Source organism: Furipterus horrens, unplaced genomic scaffold (assembly GCF_987537825.1).
Source record: "Furipterus horrens unplaced genomic scaffold, mFurHor1.1.pri manual_scaffold_6, whole genome shotgun sequence".
In the NCBI taxonomy this organism is placed as follows: domain Eukaryota; kingdom Metazoa; phylum Chordata; class Mammalia; order Chiroptera; family Furipteridae; genus Furipterus; species Furipterus horrens.
The window spans coordinates 72275558-72292967 of NW_028327176.1; the positions used below are offsets into that span (position 1 = coordinate 72275558).

The 17410-nt window shown below is 42.3% G+C and overlaps 1 protein-coding gene across 1 annotated transcript in view; it reads right to left on the reverse strand.

The window, feature by feature from the left end:
* The window catches only part of VWA3B (von Willebrand factor A domain containing 3B), a 176973-nt gene that overhangs the window by 21089 nt on the left and 138474 nt on the right, over positions 1-17410 (reverse strand). Inside the window, exon 22 of the mRNA XM_090281768.1 lies at positions 14834-15038. Within this exon, the coding sequence (XP_090137894.1) occupies positions 14834-15038 (205 nt within the window). The remainder of the gene's footprint in view (positions 1-14833; positions 15039-17410) is intronic.

The following is a 17410-nucleotide window of genomic DNA, read 5'->3' on the forward strand; positions in this document are numbered from 1 at the left end:
TGAGCCTGGGGGTGTAAACAGATTGGAGAATCAAACGGGAATATGTAAAAACTGGTTTGTGGTGATGGTTGACAGCTTAGTGAGTTTTATTAAAAATCTCTAAATTGAAATAGGTCAAGTTTATATTTCTATAAGTCTGTTTTTTTTTTTTTTTTAAATGGCAGCTGTTTATTTATGGGTTGTTCCATGTGGACACTCACAGCATTTTGCATACAGTGGGCAATAGGAGCAAATGAGTGCGGAAACTTCAGTAAACTAACAGACTCATAGATACAGAGAACAGACTAACAGCTGTCAGAAGGGAGGGGTTTGGGTGGCTGGGTGAAAAAAGTGAAGGGATTAAGCAAGAGAATATCCTCATAGCCACAGACAACAGTATGGTGATTACCAGAGGGAAGGGGTGGAGGGAGGTAGAATAGGGTAAAGGGGATTAAATGGTGATGGAAGGAGACTTGACTTGGGGTGGTGAACACACAATAAATATACAGATAATATATCATAGAACTGTATACCTGAAACCTATATAACTTTATTAACCAGTGTCACCTCAATAAATTCAAAAAAAGGAAAGAAAGAAAGAAGAAATAAAGAATGAAAGAAAAAGGAAAACAATAGATAAGCCAAACAGCCCTTTTTATTCAAATTGATACATTGTAGAAATTGGGGATTTTTCATCTGAGATATTTTTTCCCTTTCTTGACTATTAATTTATTAATTTGGGAGGTTCTCAAAGGAATTAGTCTTTCTTCCCAATCAGACTGTCCAGCAACATCATTCTACAGCTTCTCCTCTTTGCAGACCATCAAACGTCTCTCTTCTCCACGATACAAAGCAAGTACCAGGAATTTTCACATGCATTTTGATGTCACTTGTTTGCAGTGCTATAGCTCTATCATAAATAAAGTATTAAATCCATATTTTATGAGTTCATCCACAGGACTCCACTTAGGCAAGTCTCTAATTTATGAGGCAATTGGCTACAAAAATTTAAAAAACTTCAGGTGGTCTGAACACCATTTGCTCTTGGGTCATTATTCAAGCTCAGTACAGTCTGGCTATAAGTGGGCTCACTTCCATGATGCCCTGATGTAACTGGGTGCTGTTGCAGCATCTTTCAGTCAGACCTGTTTGGACATGCTTTACAGGTTCATTAAAACAAGTGGGAGTATGATTAATTACCTGGGAGATGAAAACTTAGAGCCAGGTCCTCAGGAGTGAAAAAATAATTAACTAAGGGATTAGAGTCTCTTGAAGGAATTGTGGGATATTATCAAATCTTCAGCCTCTGCAGCCAGGGACAAAAATGTCAGATGAACACTACTCTGGTTTACGATGCTCCCATTCAGCTGGTTTTTGCTTGGGTACCTCCATTTTCATGGAATTTCTACTTTTAGTAATGCAGCCATTATGTCAACATCACTGGTATATGGTGAATGTTATCTGCCTGTTCCTGGGTGCCGCCGACATCCTCTAGTTCTGTACTTTTGTCCAGGACAATCTAGGCCTTGTTTGCAGTTTTTACAATTTGAGGGAAATGTCCCAGCCAGAACTATGAACATGAGTAGTGCAATTTCCCATCATCAAATTCCAAAGAGATGCCTATTCCAGTCTCCTACGGTCATGTAAGATCTATGTCAAATTTCCCAACAGACCCACGTAAAGCTTCTAATTATTGATAGAATTTAGAATTGGAAGAGTCTGGAACTGACGAATTAAATCAATTGTTACTTACAAACCTATTCGTAAAGGTAAACTTCTGGAAAGGTTACCTTTACAGAAGGTTAACTTCCAGCTGCCTGCTTCACACCACCAATACTCACAGCAAAGACTAATTGGCCAGGGAGGTGCTGTTGGCACCGAGGCACCAAACAGCCTCTCCGTCTCCAGGCAGATCACAATGTGTTATTTCAGAAAGGTGTCACATCAATTCCAGAAAGGCCTTTTTCCCATTTAGAGTTCATCAACATAACAGACAAGTCAGTTATTAGAATCTATGCTTGGCTACATTTAAAGTCCCTTTCCAAAATTCTAAATGAGTATAATCACATAATTTATTTACCTAGCTCCCTTTTCTCTCTAGTGTCCTAATATTGATTTGATTCTCTCAATATCCTAGCCTAAAGCTAACCAATGAGATTGCTTTCTACACTGTCACGGGTACAAATCTTTGTCGAGTTGCCCAAAATCATCAGAGCTCTTTTTTTCCCTTGATAGTTATCACTCCCCAATTCATTTGATGCAGGACAACCACCCACTATGTAAGTCCCCCACATGGGCAATGAGAATGAATGGCAGGTGTGCAGAGTGCTTCCTGTTCATTGTTACACAACGAACATGCCACCTAAAAAAAGTCCTCTGAAGGGTTAAAAAGTATCCTCCTTCAAATCATTCAAATTACCTGAAAGGGCTTTGCACATGTAACTCACATCTACTTTGTTTTTATTTACAATGGTTATTGCTATTGGCAACAATTCATTTCTTATTGTCCTCACAATATGTAGCTTTGTGGAAGGAACCATTCACTGTACATTCAGTGATTCCTCCTGGCTACCATCAAGTCAGTTATACTGCAGATGTAGAGGAGCCATGGCAAAACAAACCTACAAGGCCAGCATTAATACAAGGGCTCATTCCACAGAAATAGGGTGCTAGTTTCCTGATGAAAAGACATCAGCTGGGCAGCTAGACACACCGTCCCTTCAGCCACGTTCTTGGCAGCACCTTTCCAGAAGGATGATATCTCACATTTCTGAATCTTACCCAAGACTCTAGAGACACTATATAGCCCAACCAGAGAGCGCCCCAGCCCTGATCCTTTCCTCCCACACCTCCACCGTGCACAAGCAAAATATATGCATATCACAGTGTTAAAAAGAAATCCGTGGAGGACAAGAGTCAGAAGGGATGGAGAGCGAGAACAAATATGCCATCACTAAATCAGTCAGCCCACACATCTCTAGGCTTCAGTGCCAGAGAGCAGCTGTGTGCCGATTTCAGTGAAGCCAGTTGGCACTGCGGCTGCAGTCGGGATGTTGCCTGTGGGGTGTTGGGATTTTGCCTCGTCTCTAAAACCCAGAGAATCCTAATTCACTATTTTGCCAGATTCAGTTACCACATGATGTAGAGCAGGATCCAAAATGGTGCCACCCTCCCTTCATTTCATTACTGAATTTCAAAATCATGCTCTCCAGTTTGCATTGGTGGGGATAGTGAACTCACTAAATGTTTGATGCTTTAAATTTTTCCATTTAACAAATACACACTTCCAGCCAAGATAGAGGCCTAGACAGACATGCTGCAACTCACTCCACAACTAAGAAGAAACACAACTACCTCAAAACTAGAGACAACCAGAAGTTCCAGAAACTGAGCTGCATGGAAGTCCAACAAACAAAGATATAAAGAAGAAATACTCATCCAGACAGGTAGGAGGGGCAGAGCCAGGGTGGAGAGGAGGCGGTGTGGTAGTGGCAGCAGCGGCAGTGGCAGCAGGCCAGCGGAAAGCACAGTCACGCATTTTAAAAGTTGAGAGGAACACTTGGGGAGTGCTCCCAGCACCAGGCCAGACCGTGCAGCTCACGGTTCCAAGGCCAGGGAAAATAAAGCCTCATTGCTTCTGACTGTGAAAACCAGTAGGGGTTGGGGCAGAGGAAGAAATTGCTGGTCTCTCAGCAGAGTCTACTTGTTTAAAGGGCCCCCACGATCCTAGAACATCCGCAGAGCTACCCATTCTGGGAACAACGGCCCAGGCAACAGCTAGAGGGGCGCCAGACCAATACAGAAGTGGGAGAAGTGCCTGGAAAACGGGCGAGTGCTGAACAAGCAGCATTGTTCCCTCTCAGACCCCTCCACCACACACAGGCCCAGAGCATGGTGAAAAGGGTCACCCATACTGATAAATACCTAAGGCTCTGCCCCTTACAACATAACAGGTATGACAGCTCTACCAAAGACACAGAGGTAAACAAACATAGGAGCCTGTCAAGATGAGGAGACAGAGAAGTATGGCCCAAAAGAGGAAACTGATCAAGGTTCCAGTGGGAGAACTAAGCGACAAAGAGAAAGTCAACCTAACAGACAAGGAGATAGCCAACTTAACAGATGTAGAATTCAAAACACTGGTGATAAAGATGCTTACAGATTTGACAGATATGCTTAAGTATGGCAAATGCATAAGCGAAGAAGTAAAGGCTATGCTGAATGAAACGAAGGAAAATCCATACAAAAACCAATGGTGAAGAGAAGGAAACCAGGGTTCAAATCAATGATTCGGAATATAAGGAAGGAAAAAACAGTCAATGAGAGGAAATAAGAATTGAAAAAAATGAGAAGCTTAGGAACCTCTGGGACAACTTTAAAAGTGTCAACATCTGAACCATAAGGGTGCCAGAAGGAGAAAAGGAAGAGCAAGAAATTGAAAGCTTATGTGAAAAAACAATAAAGGAAAACTTCCCAAATTTGGTGAAGGAAATAGACATACAAGTCCAGGAAGCACAGAGTCCCAAACAAGCTAGACCCAAAGAGTACCACACCAAGACGCATCATAATTAAAATGCCAAAAGTTAAAGATTAAGAAAGAATCTTAGAAGCAGCAAGAAAAAAGCAGAGAGCTACCTACAAAGGGGTGCCTATAAAACTATCAGCTGCTTTCTCCAGAAACTTTGCAGGAAAGAAAGGACTGGCAAGAAGTATTCAGGGTCATGAAAAGCAAGGACCTACAACCAAGATTATTCTATCCAGCAAAGCTATCATTTAGAATGGAAGGGCAGATAAAGTGCTTCCCAGACAAGGTAAAGCTAAAGGAGTCATCTTCCCCAAGCCATTACTATATGAAAGGTTGAAGGGACTTATTTAAGAAAAAGAAGATCAAAACTATGAACACTGAACTGACAACACACTCACAACTATCAGCAACTGAATCTAAAAAGTAAAAACAAAATTCAACTAAGCAAACCAGAATAGGAACAGAATCATAGTATGGGGAGCATTTGGAGGGTAATCAGCTGGAAGGGGGAAGGGGGAGAAATGGGGAAATGGTGCAGGGATTAAGAAGCATAATTGGTTGGTACAAAATAGACAGGGGGAAGTTAAGAATAATATAGGAAAGGGTGAAGTCAAAGAACTTATATGCATGACCCATGGATATGAACTAGGGAGGTGGGATTGCTGGAGGGAAAGGGGGTACTGAGCAGAGGGGAGCAAAGTGGAAAGAAATTGGGACAACTGTAACATAATCAATAAAATATACTTAACGCCCCCCCCTCCAAAAAAGACAAATAACACACTTCCATGTCAGGTACAGAATGTATTTCTAGGATTAACTAGAATTAAGTCTTTCGTTCAAAATCTTGTCACTAAATATTTTTTCCTATCCCAATTCAGTGAACTGCTGCCACACAGCAGCTCCAATGTGCTTCTCTGTCTCTGTTTTGTCCTTAAAGCCATCAAGGTCTGAGACTGCTGTAATCAGACAATACATGAAATGTCAGGCATGTTTGACCTTTCCTCTCTCTAGGATGCCTAATTATAAGACCAGGACATTAGCACACTATCCCTATTATTAATTCAACTTCCTTTAAAACCTTGGTGAGGAGGATGGGGCCAGCCTGGAGCATTTTCTGAGTTTTACTCTCTCTCCCTTAGTATTAGAAGGGTGTCCTCCACCCCCAGAGCATCTAGGGTCTGTAGCCCTTTTAAAAACAAGTACTGCAGAGAATGAGAAAAAGACCTCACAGGAAAATGTCCACCAGGAGTGGCAGTCTCTGGCCCAGCTGCTCCAGGACTTGGAGCGTCCACACACTATAAATGGGATGGAAGGCTTTGGTGTGCTCTCCTTTCCCGAGCATTTGTATTTTAACAGGCGGCAAACTACGATGCCAAAGTGGTGAAGCTCTAAATAGAAATTTCTGCCTCAGCCCTGCCCTTTTGAAGAGGGAGCTAAGACTCCTTGAAAAACCTTTTACAGGCACATCAGGTTGACACTGGGGCTCATGGGGTCACTCGGGATAAAGCATGTGAGTCCAAGGCTTAAGGGGAAGCTGCAGGCCGGGGACACGCAGAGAGAATTATCATCTCCTGTAAGGAGTCATGGGTACTTAGCCTTGCTTTAAGATCCAAAGGGGTGGAGGGGAATGCTTCTGTGGAGTTGTTTTCCCCTCCTTCTCTTCAGGAAATAATGTAACTTTAGAAAACACACGTAATCTACGCAGTTTCTATTTCTCTCTCTGGGACGCTTCTTGAGTAGATCACCAGCTGGGTGAGCTGTCCCTCACTCTCATCTCAAGTCTGTTTCATGTGCTGCGGGGGCAGCGGCCCCTTCGAAGCACAGGATACAAGGGCAGGATGAGGTCCTGACCTAGAAAACAGCTCTCTCCTCCCCCACATGGCACAGCACTGGGCTGCGGAGCTCACACAGGGAGTAAAATCTCCAGTCAAACACCAACCAATAGCAACTCAAAGGGCTTTGGTGAAAGGATGAAGTGTGTGTTGGAGGGGGGGTGGGCGGGGGCAGCAAAAGATCTAATAAATATACATTAGATGCTCAATAAAAAATTTTTCCCTAACTTGATGAGCAAACTTGTAACATCTCAGCGAATATTCTCCTTGCTCTTTTAGGGGAAAATCAAAATGAAAAATTTTGTAATGTTTTAAATATTTAAATCTGAAAAACACCACAGCTTTGAGATCTGTAATTTGATGGTACTGATACAGTTACCCATATGCTTGCTGCTATCCCGGAGATGAATGAAAGTCACATATTTGAGCCACTTTTGTATCACTGCCTGGAGTGTGACCCACACCAGCTATCTACTATTGTTGTATATAAATAACTCACACAGCCTACAGTCGAAAAATAAATGCTGGGCCTTTAAGAAAACTTCGTAACAGATCTCTGAGCTGGTTACTCTGGTCCAGCCACCTGCCCCCAAATCCATTCTCTGCCCTGCCCTACTCCGTGCCCAGGAGGCTGACCCCCAAGGATGACACCACCCTATTGCCTTTCCTGGCCGGTGTCTGGATGAGGTGATCAGCAGGAGGCAGGAGGTCAGAGGGTCTGCAGGAGGAGCAAAGATTGGGGCACCGGCTCTGCCCTCCCCGCCTTTGTCTCTTGAACAGTTCCTCCCCTGCTTTCTAACTGGCGCTCCCAGGACTCCAGCAGCGCTCTTTCCTCTGCCCTTCAAGTCTAGGGGTGATGGCACCTCCTGCTCTCACCAGGCACTGGGAGCCTCAGATCCCCTGCTGGCTGCCTTACACCTACCTCCACCTCTGCAAAAAGTCCCTTCATTAACATTCCTTCTCTTGGTCCAACTAAAAGGGAGTCTGGCTCCTGCCAGTACCCTACTGATCAGCCTCCACACTCAGTTTCTCCAGACAGGAAGGTCAGCAACCATCTGCAAACCTGTTTGGGGTAGAATTTATGACTAGGCAAAAGATAAACCTAGCAGCAGAAGCGTGCTGAGGTCCACCCAGCTGCAGACTCCAGCAGAGAGGAAGGACTGCCTTTAGTGTCAGAATGAAAACAATCTGGCTGTGACTTTTGTCATCTCGGGGATCCCTAGAGCTGATGCCACCTTTCTGCTCCTGAACATCAGAAACCAGCCAGATGAGTTTTTAGGTAATATTTAGGGTTCGTGGGAGTTTTTCTTCCTTTCTTTGAATTTCCTTCAGTGACTGGTGTCCCTGAGCAGGTTTCTCTCTTGAAATCCCCCGTTGGCGGGGACCCAGTGGCGCAACTGGCGCCCTCTTTACCCCATTGGGGCACCTCACGCCCTCTGAGATCTCCATCCCACTGGGTCACACATCCTAGCATCACTCCTCAGGGGCCCTCCCGGGTCCCCTTTCCAGATGTTAACTCACCACTGACAACCGGTCTGAACGTGCATGTGTCATTCTTTCCGGGACAGCAACATCACTGAGGCACAAGCCTAACTGTTATCTCCCCAGCCTCACACCCGGGGAGCTTGTGTGCTACTGGAGAACGGTTCTCAGTCACCGGGACTTAGTCCTCCCACCAGACCCAAGCATCAGCACAACAGACTAAACTTTTTACTAGTGGAATGGGAAAGGGTTCAGAGGAAATGCCTCCTCCCTTTGTTGAGGGAACACTGGTGACTGTAAAGGGATGGGTTACAGTGCAAGAACGACAACCAGCCCAATTCTTAACTGGGAACAAAGACAATCACTCTACTTAATCTGACTTCATTTCACACAACTCCAAGACATTTCTAAGTCTTCCCAACAAACTTTCTTCTGTATAGTGTAAAAGTCACAGCCCGACGTAACGTTTTCCAGTCCAAGGTCTCCCTTCTCCCTTCTCTCTTTCAGTGCCACGTCACCCAGTCTTACTCGTTTCCTCCTTGTGTGCATTTTTCTAACACTCTCTCTGCCCGGACTCTGTCACTCAAGTGCTGGAACACTCGGTTCATTGTTCCTAAAGGCCAGAGACTCCCACTTCCTTGCCAGTCACAGCTCTGAGAAGTAAACGCGTGCACCCAGCTGTGTAAGGACATTTCCAAGGCCTCTTTTAGGGCTGCTCACAGCAGCTTGCCATTTAACAAGATTTCCTGCCTCCAGACTTTCCAAGGAGGTCAAGTTTGTGGGTGCAGAGAGCTCACTGGGTCTTTCTTGGGCCTGGATGCCCTGGAGAACAATCCTTATATACTAAGGAACTTCTGTAGAAAAACATGGCTGGTGCTCCCTATGTGAAGGTTAATTGTGATTCAGATGCCTTCTGATTCCCACCTCTGAAAGCTCAGGGTGGGCCCATGATGGTGAAATCTGCAATCATGGCAACAAGAAGTGCTAGTGAGGGAGTTTGCAGGGGAATTTAAAATTTCAGACTTATGATCTGTCCTTTTATTATGTGGTCACATTCAAAGAAACTTTGATCACCTTTTGCTACACATTATCAGTAAATTCTAGGGGTCTTAATGAGTAACAAAAGGTTTCATCCTCTTCAGTTTATAATCATTAATCAAAATCCTTGGCCTTTGCTAAAAGGATTTATGAGACTATATTTATATGTGAATCAGTGAAATGACTTATGTCTGTGACACATTCCCCCTCCAGGAATAAACTACCCTCAGAATACATCACACGTAGTAAGAAATATCATTTTAAGAAAAGAATGTACAAAATCTTTCAGCACTGAGGGCCATGCAAAGAATGGAAGGAGCTCTGAAGACAAGCTGCCAAGTACAACCCCGCCCCCATTCATTATTTACAGACAATTTTCCTGGGCACATGGATACTCCCCTGAACAGACGATGGGGGCTCTGGATACCCCATGTGGGGACAGGGGAGTAAATAGGGAGCCTTAGCCCCTGACCAATAGGAGGGCAGCAGTAGACTAATCGATACCATTACACAGATTAAATGTCTATTCTCATTCTGGTTCACATTCAAGTTCCCACCATCTCACTTTTCTTTCCTTCCTTAAGAAGATTTTGTTTTTTTGTTTTTTTCACTGTGTGGTTGCCTCTCACTCGTGCCCCCAACTGGGGACCTGACGTGCAACCTAGTCATGTGCCCTGACTGGGAATCGAACCAGCGACACTTGGCTCACAGGCCGACACTCAATCCATTGAGCCACAGCAGCCAGGGCCTCCCTTAAGAAGATTTTGAAACAATAATCTTCACTTCCTATATGTACTTCTTGCCTTCTACACACACCTTTACCCAGCGTTAACTGGCTTCTGCTCCCACACTTACGTGAAATTGTTCTGGCTAAGACCACTAGTGATCTCCTTCTTGACAAATGAAATGGCTTTCAGACATCATTCTGTGTGACTTTGAAGACTCCTCAGTAATCATCTTACTAATGGAAAGAGTAATGATGGGTGATACAGGCCAAGTGCATACACTGTGGTCCATTTAGTGCAGCACACTATCCTAAGCATGTTGCGTGGGGTGCCTCACAACCATTTTGTAGGTATGTACTTTGATTTTTCTATTTTAAAGATGAGGAAACTAGGCTTAGAGGGCCTGGCTAAGGTCACACAGCTAGAAGTGGTAGCACTGGGGCCTGTGTTCAGGTCTGTGTCACTCCAGATCCAGGCTCTTGCATCACAGCTCTCTATCTGGGCCGCCTGCTCCTCCAACTTCCCTGCTTCTGTCGTTTCACTGTCTGCTCTTTCTCTCTCAACATCTCAAATGACCTCCAGGTATATCTCCTTAACTTAGATTTATCTCCTATGTTCCCAGCAGGTGCTGTCTGTTGGCCTTTCTCACCTGGATGCCTCATGGACATCTAAGAATCAAGAGGACCTAAAGTTATTTACCTTTCCCTGAAAATATATTTTTCCACTAATCATACTTCTTCCTTGTATCCTTTTCTCATTTACTAATTCAAATATTGATGAGTGCCAACAAGGTGCTCATGGCACTGGGAGTACCTAGAACACAATGGACAAAGTCCCACCCTTATTCTATTGGGGGAGACAGATCATGCACAGATATATACATAATGTCAGGTAGTTACATGTGCTCTGAAGAAAACAAAAATGTGCTCAGGGGTTAGAGAATGGCAGGGTGTTTAGATGGGCTGTCCAGGGACTACTTGTGTCCCTGAGAAGCAGAGGCAGGGTGGAAGTGGTTGACAGTACTTCTGTCTCCCCAGTTGTTCAAGATACAAATCTGTGGGCATCCTCAGCTTTGCCCCTGGCTCACCCCACACATGCACTTGCCACAAACTCATGTCTGTTACCTATTCCCTCCCCATTGTTCAGGTTGGGCTCAAGGACTCAACAACTCTCAATGGAATGTTGCACCTGGTTGTGGTCTTTCCGCTCTACATTGGGCCTCATTTTGCTGCCAAAATAATCTTTCCAAGACATAAATTTGTTAATATCTTCCACTTGCTGAAATCCCTCTCTGGGTGTTCATGTGCCTGGTCCTAGGAGAGGATCCCAAGTTCCTTATATCATAGAGCTGTCTTCCCTTCCCCATCTTGTCTCCTGCTATGTCCCTGGTGAATGTGCCATGTTATTCCCACCTCCCTGCCTTTTCACTGACTGTTTCCTTCACTCAGAACATTTCTCACACCCCAACCCTTATGTTACTATCTCCTCCATGAAGCTTTCTTCAACTTCCCAGACAGAATTGTTCACTTTTTCCCACCTGACAGTTGTTCTATAGGTGTGTCTCTCTTGTCATATTTATAATGCTCTTATGTAAGGATCTGGTCTTCATTCATTCAATAAGTATTTGTTGTGTGCTTACTGTGTGCCAGACACCATTCTCAGGGGTATGGATACAGCTGCAAAGAAGGCCAGATGAGGTCTCGGTCCTCACGGAGGTTCTGTTCTATTCTAATATGTCTCCTCCACTAGGCTGGGCCCACGTCTTTAGTGCAGTTAACAAGCCCCCATTTTGTAGCCAATGTATAGTATCACCTTGGGAGGCCCCAAGGAGAGAGAGAGAACAAGACAAGCTCTTCACTGCCCGAGACCAACTGTACCAAGCATAGGATCTAATCTATATTAGGCAGTGAACAAATATTTTTGGATGAAGAAATTATGGAAATTATGGATAAGGGAAATAAAGAAATAGAACAGTTAAAGCATATCCCGTGAACAATGAGTTTTTGATTCCCATACGTCTAGATAAATTCAGTAGAATACAGTCTTTGTTCTGAATCAAAAGAGGCTTCTTTTCACTCTGCTAGCCACACTTCCCATTTTTAAATTTAATAAAAAGTATAGATAAAGAACAATGCTAACAAGTTCTGCTGTGGGCAGTGGTGCCTCCACCGTTCAACAGGAAAAGCCCATCATTTAGGGCCTTCAGTGGTCTGTCTCCTCAATTGTTATTAGAGTAAGGGTTAGACTTGGTCCATGTACTTAGTTATTGGGTTGGGCAAAAAGTCTGTTACATTTTTCTCCCATACGATGGTTCTGATAGTGCTTAATTGTCTTTAACCTCATTTGAAACAATTTTATTAGATTGTATTGTGACAGCTGTCATATCAGCGTGCATTTTTAAAAACTTCCCAAAATAGGTGAATTTTTGTGCAGCCATTTTAACATGTTGTGTGCCAGGGAATTTAAATGCCTTTTAGAAATGACGAGAATTCTTGCCACCTGCACACAATGTGTTAATATCGAAGATGGGAGAAAATATGCAACACTTTGAGCATATTATGTTATTATTTTAAGAAAGGTAAAAATGCAACTGAAACACACAAAAAAGATTTGTGCAGTATATGGAGAAGGTGCTGTGTCTGACCATATGTGTCAAAAGTGGTTTGCAAAGTTTATTGGTACTATTGACATTTTAGCCAAATAATTCTTTGCTGTGGGGCTGTCTTATGCATTGGAAAATCTTTAGCAGCACCCCTCTACCCACTAGAAGCCAATAGTGGGAGTTAACCAATATACTCAAAATATCCAAATCAGTAAAGTTATCGGTGAAAATAAAAAATGTATCTTTTATTTTAAAGAAAAAAAGTAACAGACTTTTGGGCCAACTCAATACTTCCAGGACCTGGAACAGTGTTTGGCATCTCATAGGGACTAATAAATATTTCAATGAATAAATGAAAAAACAAAGAGAGGGAGAGGCACAATGAGAAAAAGAGTGCATTTTCAGGGAGAAGGAGCTAATTCACTTTCAGTCTTCTTGATTCTTGGGCGCCCACAGCACATGGCTAGTGAGGCAGGCCGACAGACAGCCACACATTTGGAGGCATCATATGGTGCCTCCCAAGAAAATACTAAACAACTCTTTCAAGAAGTCAACTTAAAACAAACAAATAAACAGACAATGTATATAAATATATATTTATAAAATATATATAAAACCAAGTAAAGCAATAAAGAACAATAAGTAAATAAATATATAGCAAAAAGCTGGCATTCTGAACAAAAGAAACCACAATGAGATACCATTTTACACCAGTCAGAATGGCCATCATCAACAAATCAACAAACAACAAGTGCTGGCGAGGATGTGGAGAAACGGGAACCCTACTGCACTGTTGGTGGGAATGCAGACTGGTGCAGCCACTATGAAAAACAGTATGGAATTACCTCAAAAAACTAAAAATGGAACTGCCTTTTGAACCAGCGACTCCACTACTAGGATTATACCAGAAGAATCTTGAAACACCAATTCAAAAGAACTTATGCACTCCTATGTTCATTGCAGCACTGTTTACAATAGCTAAGTGCTGGAAACAACCTAAGTGCCCATCTGTAGATGAGTGGATCAAAAAACTGTGGTACATTTACACAATGGAATACTATGTAGCAGAAAGAAAGAAGGAACTCCTGCCATTTGCAACAACATGGATGGAACTAGAGAGAATTATGCTTAGTGAAATAAGCCAGGCAAAGAAAGAAAAATACCATATGATATCACCTAATACAGGAAACTAAAGAACAACACAAACAAAGGAACTAAATAGAACAAAGAGCAGAATAGCAGTCAATAGGGGGGAGGGGGGAGGGAGAGAAGGGGGATAAGTAAGGGAAGGGTTTAATTAAAGAGCCTGTATAAAAGACTCATGGACATGGACAACGGGGAGGGATATGATTGCGGGAGAGGGGGTGGGTTGGGTGGGGGAGAGAAATTAGGGGAAAAGGGGACAACTGTAATTGAAAAACCAAAAGAAAAAAAAAAAAAGAAATAGCTTTCTACACTGAAATGAAAGAAATGCCATTTGCAGGAGAAAAAAAAAATTAAATAAAAACAAACACAGGGCTCTACTGCAGTCAATACAGCAATTAAAACCAGGCAAAACCAGTATCACTTAGCAAAAACTGAAACAAATATGATGAATCTCAAAGGTCAGTTCTTTGGGCATATTTTTTTAGACTGTAATACAGTGAAAATTAAACAGAATTCAGTAAGATTCTGGATGAACTATTCCAGGTCTACACCTATCCATCTGCAGTAAGAAAGGGGGTATTATACTGGCAACAAGTATTTAGAGCCCCAAAATGTTCATGTCCTTTGACCTAAGGATTCTACTCTTAAGAATTTATCCTAACAAAATAGTTCAACTATATGTAGCACAGAAATCATTAAAACATAATGAGAAAGAGAAAAAAAACTGGAAAATAAGCCAATTGTCCCACATTCAGTGAAGAGTTAAATAAATCAGGACACACACACACACACCATGAAATGTTATATAACCACAAAAATTACCAATCTGGAGATTCAATAAAAACACAGAGAAAGTATGTGAGATAATGCTACATTAAAAAGCAGAATATTAAATGATCATGGACACTTTGCAACTATGTATAAAATAAATTCAAGGAGTAAAAAAGAAAACTAGAAGTAAATGATCTAAAGTTGTAATAAATAATAAGGCAATCATATAATAAATTTTTTAAAAAAATAATATTTCTTTTAGTAATAATAATTGCTAATCCTTACAGGGAGCTTTCAATACTAAGTTATTTAAATGATCATTTTACTCTCAATCCTATGAGGCAGAATCTATTAATACTACTATTTTACAAGTAAAAAACTAAAGTTTAGAGAGAGTAACTGACAAAGATCACACAGGGATTAGGTGGCAGACCTGAGGCTGGACCTTGCCCTGGCTTATATCAAAGTCCAGGCTTTTAATGACATCATACTTCTGTTTAGTTTCATTTTGCATTTAAAAAATGCATTGTTTTAAAACAAATAAGACCATAGTAAAATCAAATGGCATTTCCTTCCTGTTGAAAGAAGTCCTTGGACCCTAACTGGGTTGGCACTTACTCTTTTAGTAATCAGTGTGGTGAGGGTGGGAGAGAAAGAAGGAAAACCACACAGGGATGGCAGTGACTCTGGACAGGAGGGAGGAAGAAAACACAGACCCATCCAAGGAACTCACCTCTGCTAGCACCCTGCTCACATAACTCTCCTTCTTGGCAGCCTCCTGGAGTTCCATAGCCTGCTGGATGTACATTTTCCCAGCTAGAATTTCATTTTCCAGCAGTGACAGCTCTTTCAATGAAATGGGCCAATTCAACCGTTCCAACGCCTCATTTAAAGTGGCCTTGTTTTCCAAGTACCGCATTGGTTTGTTTGCATCCAGCCTAAAAAGAAAAGAAAGAAGAAGAAACAAGAACAAAGGAAGTGACCATAAAAGAAAAAAATATGGAAAGATGGTTTTTAGTCAACCCTCCCCTAAGAAACATCTGTCAAGGTAAATGTCAGATATCAGGTAACAGAATCACAGTCACATTCTCTGGTCCATTGGAACTTTGGTAGCTTGTACAAGTTAAAAATAGCCATCTCTGGCCCTGGCTGGTATGGCTCAGTGGATTGAGTGCCGACCTTGAACCTAAAGGTTACCAGTTCGATTCCCAGTCAGGGCACATGCCTCGGTTGTGGGCCAGCTCCCCAGTTGGGGGCACACAAGAGGCAACCACACATTGATGTTTCTCTCCCTCTCTTTCTCCCTCCCCTTCCCTCTCTCTAAAAATAAAACAAATAAAAAAGCTGAAGAAAATAAATAAATAAAATCTTTAAAAAAAATAACCATCACTGTACATTATGGTAGGCACTTTTCCCCGTTACCTAATTTAATTATCTGATTTTAAAGAAGTTTGATACACATTTGTTTTTTGTTTTTTTGTTTTTGTTTTTTTTAAACAGTTTGATTTTGGCATATTTAGAACCCACTTCTTTCTCTCCTGGTCTAACATTTGGCAGAACCAAAAATGTGCTTCAAAGAGATTCCACACAACTATTGTTTAGCAGGGACTCAGGGAAACAAAGGAAAGCAAAGGAAAGCAAACCTAAACAAAGGCCAAATATTTGCTTCAGTGCAGTAATTCTTCTACTAGCCCATTTTAGCTATTGTGATCTCCTCTTCTCCTTGTAAGCCTAAATAGGCCTACACTTTCTGGCTTCATTGTTTGGGTACACAAAGGACAGAAGCTGAACTTTCTATGAGCTGATGAACAGTCTGTGTGAATCCAGGGGAAGCCAGTGTGGTGTGATGTCCATGCCCTGGATTCTTCTTCCAGTCCCAGCTGCTACAGAGTCAGACACTTGGGGAAGGACAGAGAAGTGGGTGGAGCAGGGGGAGAGAGCTCATTTCATAATCACTGTTCTCTTACTGCTCAGAGTGTCACTTCCTTTAGCTGTATGGTATTGGAAGAATACAGTGTAAACCCAGCACAACTACAGCACTCAATCCACAAACAAACTTGTCTCCAGACAACAGCAAAAATTCATATTAAAAACCTAAATTGGAGTGAGTCAGTAAGATGGTGGAATAGGAAACCCTAGGCCTCCAGTTCCCCACAGAGACACCAACTTAACAAGAATATAGGGACCAAATAGCCTTTGTGAGAGTTCCAGAAACCAGTTAAGAGCTTGAAGCATTCCACAAATCCAAGAAGAGTAAGCACTGCAGTGGGTAGGAAAGTTTATTGCATTTTTGCCCGCCTTAGCCCCTCTCTTCCCAGGCACAATGCCACTCAATTGAGAGAAAAACTACAAATCCCAACTTCTTCCTTGGGAGGGAAAGAGAAAAGAGAATATGTATACAACATTCTGGATTTGGGGGAGTCTGCCAGAGACACTGATCTCTGTCTCATCTGACTCAGAGTGCTGATGGGAAGGGCTGTACACTTTGGATGCCAGGTTTGGGGACGCTGAGGACAAAGCCAAGCTCCAAGGCTTGTTACACCAGAGATACTGCAGTACCAAAAACAGACACCAGAGGGAGCAAGAGATTGGGGCTGCTGAAAAGAAACAGGCAAACCTGTTTGGAAAATAACACACACAAGTCTACAGGAGATACAGCCCCGGAAAAAAGTTGGAAGGTTTCCAGCGTCTCTAGCCTGGATGATTGGTCAAGGTCTTCCTCTGAAAGAAGACAGTATATAATGACTGGGAGAGTGTCTTCTTTTCAAACTCTCAAAACTCAACTAAAGATGCTAAGGCATATAAAGAAACAGAGAAAGATGGCCGAAGAAACAGAGAAAAGAACAAAATGGCCAGCATTATCTCATGCCAACACCAAAGATACTGTTGTAAAGGAAGCTACGAGACTATTTTCCTTTATGAATATAGAGGTAAATAGCCTCGACATAATAGTAGCAAACTATATGCAAAAGAACATTAAAAGGATTCCATACCACGACCAAGTAGGATTTAACTCAGGCATGGAAGGTGGTTCAACCTAAGAAAATAAATTGATTTAATACATCACAACACATCAACAGAGCAAAGGGGTGGGGTGTGTCCACACGATCATTCCAACAGATGCAGAAAAAGCATTTCATAAAATCCAACAAACAACCTTTCATGATAAAAAACAATTAGCAAACTAGTAACAGAAGGGCACTTCCTTACTATGATAAAGGGCATTTATGAAAAACCCACAATTAACATCCTGCTCAATGGTGAGAGACTGACCAGGAAAAGGCAAGATGCCCCCCTCACCACTGCTATT